This window comes from Neodiprion virginianus, chromosome 1 (genome assembly GCF_021901495.1).
Source record: "Neodiprion virginianus isolate iyNeoVirg1 chromosome 1, iyNeoVirg1.1, whole genome shotgun sequence".
Lineage (NCBI taxonomy): Eukaryota > Metazoa > Arthropoda > Insecta > Hymenoptera > Diprionidae > Neodiprion > Neodiprion virginianus.
The window spans coordinates 36,825,874-36,838,068 of record NC_060877.1 but is presented as its reverse complement, the minus strand read 5'-3'; the positions used below and the strand labels follow the sequence as shown (position 1 = coordinate 36,838,068).

Genomic DNA, 12,195 nt, shown 5'->3' with positions numbered 1-12,195 from the left:
CTCATCGGTAAGCTCAAAATTGCGGAAATGTGAAATAACAGAGTTCAAATACATGTGACGACAATCCGACTGCGGTAATGAATCCCAGCCACTGGACTAGCTTAAATTGCTTCACAGTCTTGGAGTGTTAAGAAATTGAGTGATGCTGTAGATTTCGATATATTGAAGTGAACGTTGGCTTATGTAGCTTGACGTAAACGATCAAAGAGTTTGACATCCTGACGTAAAGGAAAAAATTAAATCTAAGGTAACGAGTATAACAAGTCGATGGTCAGAATGACTGCGGTACCTAATCGGAACGAAAACACATCACAGAAACGAATAACAAACAGATGAAAAAAGAGCTTGCAAAGCACACTGTTCATCCAGGTACGAACTGTGACGGGAGTTACAAAAGTCCTTGAATGGTTTAAAAGGACGCGTAGTTAGGGTTGAGGGATCGTACCGGGCGCCATGTTGGCTTGGCGTAATCAGAATCGCTGCGATGGGTGAGTATTTTGCATTTACGTAAGCGGTTCGGTTTTACGGACGGTTTAAAGGGGCTTTATGTTCGGAAATATAGCGTGTCAGAGGGTCTCGAAAGCCGGGAGTTCCGATTCTTCCGAATCCGATACGCGCATGCGCGAGAATGCGGGGCGTTCCGAAGCGTCTGGAACCCAATCGGAACGAACGGGCGGGACCAACCGTGGGCCCAACGGATGACCCCGTGACCACCACCACCACCACCACCATCGCCCATCCAGCACAGCGACGACGGCCGCGTGTTCTTCGCCGACGATCCGGAGGCAACTCCTCTCCAATACCTTGGAACGAAAGCAGCGCGTTATTTGCTTTTCTTGTTGTCAATCCGTCGAGCCGCCAGGCCTCGCCTAGCCTCGCCCTGCAGGCCGAAATATCGCGAACGGATTCACCGCGGGCCCTTTTTCGTTGGCGTTTTGGTTTGTTTTGCCGTTTTTTCACCCTCGTTCGCCCACCGAAAGGCGAAATTCTTTTGTCTCACACGCGCAGTGCCGATGATCACCAGTTAGTGACCATTCTGGATATTTACACTTACACCCTTCGCCCGGCGGAACATGGACGTTGCTGGTGGAATGAGGCCCATTTTTGGCGGATATCCTTTCCAAGGTACGTGCAGTGGACGTCTTGTGGATTAATCTTGGGTTTTGAGTGTGCATCTGGTATTTGGATCATGCCGCAAGCATGCAACCTGCAGTTTCCTGGCAGCAGCATCTCAGCGTTGGTTCTAAATCGACGTCAAAGTGGATTCTGTCTCTTTTTCGCAATGGCAATCATTGACTGTGATGGGTGTTTATCGATTAGTATCAATAATTCTTTAGAGATTATGAAACTGTGCAGATATGTATTGACAGAAGCTGAAATTACAAAAAACTGATACCCAATTCCAAAGCAACGGTCATCTTATTGGCTTCCAGCAGTAGTTACGTATACCGGTTTTAACTCAAACCTCCGGAAGTTTATTATAATGATTCACGACTCACCGATTGAATGTTAATTATCCTGGAGCGCCGGATCATTGACGTAATTTTTATTTATTAAGCTACGATAATACATGCAGAGATGAATGAACTGCACGTGAAGTCTGTATTAATAAATATAGCATCGTTTCCACGCAGAGTAGCTGAAAACTGTTGAAGCATTTTTTCCAATCTACCAAAACTAAAAAAGCGAAGTGATCCAACTGGTTTTGTGCAAACAAAATTTTTTCGGTTGAAAATGACAGAATGATGCGTCTACAACCGTAATCATTTTTTCTTTTCTCCGAAAGGATAACTATGATTGCAGTTACAGAATATAAGGTATGATTAATTTATGGCTGTATTAATAACTCAGAAGTAAGCCCGTTATAATCGTGGGCGGATTTATACGATTCGTCAAAGTGAATATACCTAACAGCCGTGAAATCATTTCACCGAGTTACAATTAGTACCTAGTAGATTCTATTTCCTTCCGTAACGTTATACCTCAGGTACCTACACTTGGAAGATTGATAATTAAAAACTTGATGAAATCCGCTAAGATTACGACATGTACAACTGGAGCTTTTCGCTCTCTGATCAACAGCTGGTTATACGTTACAAAAACAAGACTGAAGACGGAGCGATTTTATTTGACAAAAGATAACTTTTCCGAAAGTAATTTTCCGATATAATCCAAACGAAACTTTCACTCTCGACAGAAATTCCTTTGTAAACTTTTTTCTCCAATCTACTCGTATAAATGAATAATCTGTCTGACTACTCCAGTCTCCGCAGAATTACAATTCGAAATGTCTTTTTCTGCATCGCATATTTTCTCATTTTTCCAGCAAAATTTAATACTGACGAAATTCTAAATTTACCGCACACAAAAAAAATTAAAAAAAAAACAACATTGTGTTAAATTAAAAAGTATACAACACCGAATGATATGTTTCGTTGATTCAAATACTTGAACGTGATTTCACCTCACACGCGAGATTTTTTTTTTTTTTGCACCAATGATATTTTTATTGATAAATAAAAAAAAAGAAAAAAAAAACATTCCCATCTTCCACAAATCCTTTCTTCGTGACTGCAGTTTTCCCTGCATTGTGTGAAAAATTTTCTGATCCCCTTCATCGAGTCTTGCAATGATCAATTTCTCAAAATCCACGAATAAAAATGCACCAAACACGGAAATAATTTCTCTGCATCCGTTATCCAGAATGCAGAGTTGGAGCACGAAATGGATGCGGAGGGTAATTCCGTTAACGACTGGTTGCTACTGTCTGTCCCCTCGTTAGTTATGGGAACGCCTATAACCAAACTCTTGGTTAGTAGTATAACTTTCGCTGCAGCTAAAACTTAACGCCCCCAGACGCGTTATTCGTCTTACTTTACTACTTTTTACAAATTTTTTTTCTCGCTCCGAAATTTTTTCCGGCCTAATTTCACCGCCTTAAACGTTTCCACTGCGGTTTTAACATGAATTTTCAACTACTTGCGCCTGCACGCAGCCCATCCGAAACCGGTCCGTCGCGTCTAGTTTTTTACAACGCGAAAAGAGAATCTCGCTTACTAATTTCAAGCAAATCAGTATAACTAACCACCTTCCAGAGACTAATGTATGCTCTGCGGACTTACCGGTTGTCCAATCCGTCTTAAGGTTCTCCGTTTCGAGTCGCAGTTTTTGAGAATACGTCATAAACTGAAGTCGAGTTTACGGGGATGAATAACGGGGATGAACGTTGACCAAAAATTCCAAAGCATCTTCCATCATTCTCAACACGATTCACGCTATAAGCTTTTAGGATTTCTGAAAGAAGTTGATTTTCTGACTTTCAGGCCAGGGTCGAATGAACCAGCTCGGTGGGGTCTTCATAAACGGTCGTCCATTGCCGAATCACATCCGTTTGAAAATTGTCGAGATGGCAGCGGCCGGTGTTAGGCCATGCGTCATTTCCCGGCAACTCCGCGTATCTCACGGATGCGTTTCGAAGATCCTGAATCGCTACCAAGAAACGGGGTCCATAAGGCCGGGTGTCATTGGCGGCAGCAAACCGCGAGTCGCGACTCCTGAGGTCGAGGCGAGGATCGAAGACTTGAAGAGGGAGAATCCGGGAATTTTTTCCTGGGAAATAAGGGACAAGCTTATGAAGGTAAGCGACGCTGTATCCGCTATAAAAAAAATTACCGCATCTTTTGATTTCGTTGACTTGAAAGCTTGAATTTTTTACACCTCCAAGGGACCGTAGACTTTAGTATTTGATATCAATTTCAACTTGATACCTCCACCCGGTACTGAGAAAACAGGTCTTGACAAACGGATCAAACAAAGTGATCCTGTAAGGTGTTCCGTTTTTTCTTTTCAAGGTATGGATCTCTAAAAATGTCAAAACCAATATCGAAATTGGGCGAAAAAATATATCAGTTCAATTCGGGCGAAAAATATTCACATATTTGTAAAATGTAGATAGGTATATGATTTGTTTCATTATTTTAAAAACGTCTACTGTTAAAATTGAATCTTCTATAAGATAATTGAACAGGTTCCATTGAATTTGAGGATAAATTCTGGTCGGTAAAAAAAAAAAAAAAAAACACCAAAACAATAATAATTCTCCACGCGTGTCGTAGTTCTTTACAAAGTTGCGTAATTGGTCAGCAACAAAACGAAGTCTGAACTTGATATTGAATGTTTTCCTTTTGTAATTTTCGTCGTTGGCAGTGTTTGTCGTCCGAAACAATCAATCTCTCACATAACCGTTTATAATTGAGCAGTATATTCAGGGGGAAAAAAGGAGAAATAAGAACTGTGAAACGAGTGTCTAAATTAAGCTCGACTGATAAATATATCTGAATAAAGAGAATAAAAAAAAAAAAAATAAAAAAAAAAAAAATGCAACCCTCAAACGGTGATTATCCACAAATGAAACCGAATTTTAAGTTAAATTTAATTCTCGATAATTTTGCAGCCGTTTCGATCAACGAGGTCCGAAAATATTCGATTTCGGAGAAATCCTAGTGAATTTTCGAACACGGTATCAAAGATCTGCACATTTTGGGCCTGATCAATTTTTCACGCGCCTACCGTGCAGTGAGGACGTATACGAACGTATAGTTTACGGTATCCTAGGAGAATAATAGAGGCGCTTGAGAGCCACCCGTAGCTTCGGTACCTATATATATATATATACATATTATACGTAAAAGACACGGGCTGAATGGAAGAGGGCAAAAGGAGGCTCTCCACGGAACTCGGACCTCCTGCAATCGTCGTTCCAGTCCTTGCCAAGGAGGACCTAAGAGCCCCTCGGGCGACTCGCGTGTCCTCTAATACGATCCTGGCCGCCGCTTCACCCACGCCACATTGGCGCGGAGTGTGAAATATCCGTGGTTTTCATCATGCGGGGGCAGAGATTTCCGTTACACCCCCCGTTTCGCAGATTTTTTTTTTTTTATTGACTTTCAACGATTTATTCGTTCTTTCATTTTTTTTCCACGCCAAGATTTAAGATATAATCGCTGAAAGATTACACGCGTAAGGGGATGTAGTTGTATATTTTTTTTTCTTTTTTTGTGTAGGGGGGGGGGGGGGAGGGGGGGATGGGGGTCGTTTGGACACACTGGTCGAAATTAACTTGTGACTTTCGCTTGCAGAAGGAACGGAGATTGAGGAAAAAATGAAAGACTAAGGGCGTCGAATTTGTGGCCACAAAAGACAGGTTATAGAAATAATCCGTGAGAGAAGAGAAATTTTAGAAATCCGAAGAATAAAATAATAAATCATCCTCTCGGCCATCGCGATCGCTTTGAGACTCTGTTTGAAAAATATGAACAGGCATTTGAGCTTCTCGACCATTTGACGAATCAGAACTTTCAAGTATTTTTCACCGACCGGATATTTTAGTTCAGCTTCAAGTTCGGCGTAAAAAGTTTTTAGGTAAAACCGAAAAATTCAAAATATCGATTGTATTTCAGTAAAATTTCAAGACGCTACAAGAAAAAATGAATGAATAAATAAAAACAGCGTTCGTTTTTACAGAATACTTCACAACCTCCTCATTTCATCGTCTTAATCTGAAATAAAAAAGAAAAGACGGTAAAATTATCACTGTGACACACTCATACCGTCAGAAATTGAAAGAAGGTTCAACGATACTAAAAATTTTTTCTCATTCCATGATATATGCGCGTTAATTTCCTTGCGGCGTGGATTTGAGAAAGTGAAAGAAATTCAAACTACCAGGAAAAATTCTAACAATTCAACTTCACTCGTGACAATCAAAGACTGCACGTAAAATTAAGGATCGGAAAAGCGCCAGTACAAAAGAGTGAAACAGTAAACGATGGATGAAAATAAAGATACAAATTTAAAGATAAAAAAAAAATTACTCGAAGTGAAAATCGAAATTTGTTACGCCGTTGCATCGGTCCGCGGTCGGCATTAATGCGGCATTTAATGCTGGCGGAAGGCGTGCCTCGAGCCCGAGGCTCTTTCTCTGGCCTCCCTGTCATCGCTCGGCCAGGTCGTTATTGTTTCTGAGATCCGCGATCGAAGATTCACCTCATAGATAGCGATCGATGCGATCTCGAGTTCCGAGAGCCCGAATACCAACCTCGGAGAGAATATTCCCTCCGTTTATTCCCTCCGGGCTATTTTTCAATCTCAGCGCTGAGAAAAACTTCATTTGTTTTCAACACTGAGAAAAATTTCATTTGTTATAGTAACTAGGAAAATTCAGTAAAACAGGTATCGTTGAAACAACTGTTTGAATATCGTTGGAATTACGAAAAACGAGGCACGCCTAACCATTTTGCGCTATCGTCGATCCTTTTTTGGTTATTGCAACGCTAAATCAGTTTCTGAGGTTTACTCTACTTTTTTAGTTAAACAAGGCTTTAACGTCAATTTATCGTTGCACGAGCATTAAATATTTGCAACAGTTGCAAGAAAATATAGCAACAGTGATCGTAATGAGAAAGAACAGTAATGGATAGAAAACTAATTTTCATTTTCGACCTAGAACTATATTTTTAGATTGTCGTAAAAAATGAAAATATTTAAGGACTGAGCGGTAACCGGAACTAAAAATTTCATCAAGCCAAAAAAAAAAAAAAGAAAAAGTTTCGTTTCAACTTCAACCCTGTTTAGTCGTCTTATGTCTCGTTTCTTGATTCTGGATCGCGCAATTTATCCCAGGGTATAATTTTCAGTTTGCGTATGACGCGCATGGTCGGATAACGGCATTACTGTGATCACTGGTCTAGGCGTCACATTTCCTGCAGCGAGTTTAATGACGTGAAATTGTAGAGCTGCAGCGGCCTGACAGCCGAAGAAGAACAATCAACGCTCGCTTGCATCTGCAGGAACAAAGTCGAACTGTTCCAGGCGCAAAAAACGATTGATCCATCGTCCTAATGCGAGATGGATAATTAATTGAACCCGAACGGCTTGTGAAGTTACGATACTTGTGATCCAATCGCGGCCGGTTTAATCAAGATCAAAAGAATAATACCGAGTCCGAACGAAAAAAAGAAATAGAAGAGAAAAAAAGAAAAAAAAATTTTATCCAATATGAAGAACAATAAAATTTATTATAGAAATTAATTAATCGATTAATTTACTATCGCACGGTTTTTATAACCTCCGGAACTTATGTGTTGCAGGAATTAGTCGCTTACGTAGGCAGCTTCTCTGCAATATGAAACACTGATAGTGTTAAATTATACATTATGTTGTAGGTTAGCTCATCTGCATTAAATTCCATTTTTCCAGGAGGGATTTTCGGACCCTCCGAGCGTCAGCTCAATCAGCCGACTTCTACGAGGCGGACGTCCTGGCGAAGACGGGAAGAAGGATTACACGATCGACGGGATCCTCGGCGGTGGTGAGTTCACAAGATATATCACGTCTACTTACTCACAGCCCCAATCATGCATGTGTCAATTGTTTAAGATATCAAAGAAAATAAAAATCAAACAGGCTTTCCGTAATATCACATTATATATACCAAATATAATGTAGGTAAATAAAAAATTCAGGTAAAAAAGTTAAAAATAATTTTCGTCGATGCCGAGAATCCTTTGAGATATATGCGACTTGACTAGAACCGTTGAGAAGATTGTGAGATATCAAAAGATGGGAAGAGCAAATGTCAAATCTTCGATATCGCAAAACTTAAGAGCAGTTTTATTGATATTCCAAAAAAATATTCTTCCTCCTTTAAACTCGAATGCATAAATTTTTTAATACGCGGGGTTCCGGATTCTTTGAAACCAAATGACAGCTGCTCGGATAAAATTTGAACACCCAGTATCCGGTGAGGCAAAGCCACGCGAGGGAGACCGACAAACGGATTACGGGAGTGTCAATATCTCAGAGGGCACGCATTATCCCTGATCGTGACGCGAACGGTGAAAAGAATTCTGTATAATTCGTTACGGAAATGAAGCCAGTAAACGCGGACTGTTGCAGTAGGATTTAACTCCGGGATCAAGAGATTCCCGCTTTTCAATTTTGCAATACATAATTCCAGAGCGATGCATAGACTGAAACATGGCCTTCTTCTAAATTTAGGTGATTAGATGGATTGAAGCATCGTTGTACTTGACAAAAATAAACTTGAATCGATACTTTTTATCAATTTCATCGTGTGATCATGATGAAAAAAGCGTTATAGTAAATTTGTGGAAAACAGTCTCCTGAATAAAATTCAACCATTGTTTAGTAAAATCGGACGCATCGATCAGATTTTTAACCATTTTGAAGCGATTCGATATCAATGCCTTCGTTTTTGGTTCCCTTATTTTCTTTTTTGTAATTATGGAAAGACATTCGTACAGCGATTTGATAAATACTCAAAAAACGAACGACCATCTATTGATAAAATTAATGAAGAGCTTCGATTTCTGGCCAACCAACCGTTTCAAAAACCATAAAAAACGGAGGTTTCATTTTTAGAATCGGCGTCAAAAATCTTACAAAACAGATTATTCAAAATTCGTTTCTGGTAGTACATAAAAATATTGAAATCAGAACTCATAAGAAATAACGATAGAAGTGGGATTTAAAAAAAAATTCTTAATCTATTTTGAAAAGGTGTATCCCTTACAATTTCAAAGATTTTGATATCCGTACAATTCTCCCCACGATCATCGAAGCACTTCCATCGATCGATCGTTCGGTATTTTAGATGGGCGATATAATTATCCTCGTAAGTTAAATCGAAACTTTCCCCGATTAAATGATTATCAAGAAGGAAAGCTTCGTGAATGAAAATAAGCTCGCAAGTAAAGCGGAGGCGTGTAAGGTAGGCAGGTAGATAGGTGGTTTGAAATTAATTCGTTTGGAGTTTCGTGGCTGTGTATAGAGGGGTCCCGGACAATTAATCGGACCGGGCGTCAAACGCCCGGCGATTTACACGCGTCAGGAATCCTTCCTTTGGTGTACAGGTGTGTGGTGTTCACCGGCCGAAAAGTCAGCTCCGATCAACTCGAGCTCTGGCGGTGTCGAGAGTGGCGTTGGGCTGGGCGTGAGGGCCTCTACCAGGGCCTCATCGGACCTCACTGGGCCTCACGAGGCCCCGCGGAGATCAAAAGCGCCGCCTGCCACACGTCAGCAGTGACGCTCAGCCCCGGCGATTCTCACCCTGCGCATCAACGATTTAAAACCAACCGATTTCTCCGCCGCGACTTTTCAAATCGCCGCGCAAAACTCTGAGATGTTGAAAGGAAATTCATGCGCGCCGTTTCGGAGACGCCTTGCGTAACATAATTCATCCCATTCATCACGCTCAGGGGTTAAGCTTAACCGATTATCGCTATTTTTAAGTCCAGATACGTGATGCGGAATTTTTTAAAAATTCTTTTAATCAGGTTTATTATCATTTGTGACCGCTGTACGTTTTCAAATGGAAATATATGCGTGGTTATACATCTGTGAAGTGGGGTGAAAATTCGTGGGGAACGGTACGCGAGCTTTTTTTAAATCTTTGCGACATTTGAACTGTAAGATAAAATTCGTTCGCTGCATCCTCAGAATTTTCTGTCTGAAGAATTTTAGTTCAACTGTTGGTTGAGGTAAAATGTAATAAAAGAGGGACCGTGATGAAAAATTTGATAAGAAAAATAGACTTTTCATCATTCAATATGACCTTTCATGGTTCACAGTCAAATAAAAATGCAAACTGTAAGTTAATTCATTCAGACAATAACTTCAACACAGCAATTAGCCACACGCACAAGAACCACCTTCAGCGCTTCAGTCGCTTCAGTCTTCAAAAAAAAGGAGGTAATTAATTTTCGCAACAGCGTATTCAATTTTCCCCAAAGAATAGAATCATTTCCGTTATATACCGAATAATTTTAAAATTCACGCGATCTCTGTAGGCCACTTTAAATAATTAATATCCATCTACATCCGGAGTTGAAGTAAAAAAAAAAAAAAAAATCGATGCCAGTTAAAATCTAAAAACATGTCCTGAATAAACATTGTCTTGAATAAAAAAAAAACCGCAAGATCAAGGTCTGACCGAAAAATTATCCGGAGATCGAACCAGTCGACCCGATTACCAAAGAAACATCCCCGATTGAAAAAATATACCACAAAGCTTGTATAATAAATGCAAGATATCTGGTTCGCGTACAGCTGTTAAAGACCATAAATAACACAGCGGTTAAATTGAGAGGTATTTAGAGACCGGAGGATCAATTTTATCGTATCATTGAGGAGGAAGGGTGGGAAGGGGCGGGAGGGAAAAGGGGATCGGACGCTAAACGAGTAAATGACATCCGGAGTCAATCGGGTCTGGTCTCGGGGCAAAGAAGAACTAAAGGCTGGTTTGCCCCGACTTCCCTCGAAGCACCTCTGTGAAGGGCGAGAGTTCGACGGTGTCGGTTATAGGTGTTGGCGGGCAGGCTAAAGGAATGACACGTAGCCGCTGGCCCTCTCTCTCTCTCTCTCTCTCTCTCTCTCTCTCTCGGCTCTCTCTCACTCTGTCCCTCAGTCTCTCCTCCTCTCCTTTCATTCTCTTCCTTTGGTCGGCATCGACCGCCGACGAGGGATTAGCCTAATGGCTCCCTCTCCCCGCTCCTCCAGAGCCGAGCGCCCACGACTTTCCACATACTCGTTCACCTCAGGAGCACGCAACTCGGTTCCGAGACATGCATTAGGTACGTGTGTCTAGGTGTGAGTAAGGACCGCGGGACCAGTCTGTGAAACCAGCCAAAAAACGATGCTGTAGCGCCCGGTTCGACGGACTGTGGAACAGAGGGACACACTAAGTGATTCACAATCGGGTTTATTGATTGTATCGATGATGGGCGACTGCTGGCACGTCGGAAACACTCGAACTCATCGGATGCCCCAAGAGGAGGAACAGGTGCACAGACTCGGCTACGAAGGATCACCGCATTGTGTCCGCACAATTGTTAACGTGGCGTCGATCTTTGCCGGAGGTGCTGCATGTGAGGGGCATTGTAACGCGTGTGCAATCGACTCCCACGGTAATTAAACACCCGTTAATTAATCAGCGACGGTGAAACGTTCGTATGGGATCGGGTTCGATGATGATCGTTGCATCGCATACGTCGTGTATTACATTATTCACGTGCGATCGAGTCGATTTGACGCTCGGTTTCAATGCTAATCACTCAACGGTCACCGGCTTCGTCTTCACTTAAACGATTGTTCGCTTGTCAACTTCGCTTGTAAATAATAACCTTTGGTACTACACACTCGCCTAGATATCCGAAGACTCGAGGTACACACATGCACGCGGATCTCTGCAGCCGATAGTGCAGACGAACACACGTGGATACGGTACGTCACTTGCCTTCTACCAACTTCGATGTCCGTCGGCTCATCGCGATTCGAAGCCGCCTGATGGATGAGTGCATTTGCAACAATCTAGTACACACTTTCACTCGGCTGGTAGAATAGTCGAGATTCAATTAAATCGGGATGCTTGGGAAATAATTATCCGCTATTCATAGTCGGCTGTCACAGTGATCAGCTGATCGAATCACGATCCGACCAAATGTTGATGCGTTACGAGTTGAGAAAAAAAAACTGACCGATTTATGGCATAACGTGTTTGTGAGGTGAAATTTTTACCAGAGATGAAGGGAATCGATTTGTACAGAGCACTTCTCGACGGATCCAACCGAGCAACGGCGGTTGTGTTTCTCGTATTTTCATCGTCCAAATTGTTGTTCTCTTTGCCTCGGTTTATCCCTCACGCTCCCCCGATATCCAGAGGGTGTGTCCCTAATCTCAGCTTGTATCTCGACGCGAGCGAGTCGCCTTGCCTGCAGGATGTTGTCGGGACCGACTTGAGAGGAGGCGGTCAGTTACCCGAACGTTATCCTTGTCACGTGAACGCGGTAATCCCGGCTTGAACGGTTATCTCGTACAACATCGCGTACCGCTTAAATTCCTTATACACCGACCGGCGTCCATCCGTCAACCATGCGCGACACCCAACGCTGCAATCTTCGTCGTGGAAATGTGATCTTCGATCGAATCGACCAACCGAACTAGAACCACGCGGCAAAACCTGGTGGAGAAAAAAAAAAACTTGACGAAGAGTAAAAACGAAAGCACTGCTATCGAAATCACCAGGTCTTGGGATCTTCGGGCATCGATGCCTCCTCCAACGTCGTCGGACACCATTCGCAAATTATTCCCGAAGCGCCGGCGTTCGTTGGTTTTTCA

At 42.0% G+C, this 12,195-nt stretch overlaps 1 protein-coding gene across 1 annotated transcript in view; it reads left to right on the top strand.

Moving 5' to 3' along the window:
• Window positions 1-808: 808 nt before the first annotated feature.
• Window positions 809-12,195, top strand: part of LOC124300234 (protein gooseberry-neuro) — a 22,562-nt gene continuing 11,175 nt past the window's right edge. The window contains exons 1-3 of the mRNA XM_046754077.1: window positions 809-1,125; window positions 3,324-3,637; window positions 7,258-7,369. Of these exons, the coding sequence (XP_046610033.1) occupies window positions 1,074-1,125; window positions 3,324-3,637; window positions 7,258-7,369 (478 nt within the window). The 5' untranslated portion in view covers window positions 809-1,073. The remainder of the gene's footprint in view (window positions 1,126-3,323; window positions 3,638-7,257; window positions 7,370-12,195) is intronic.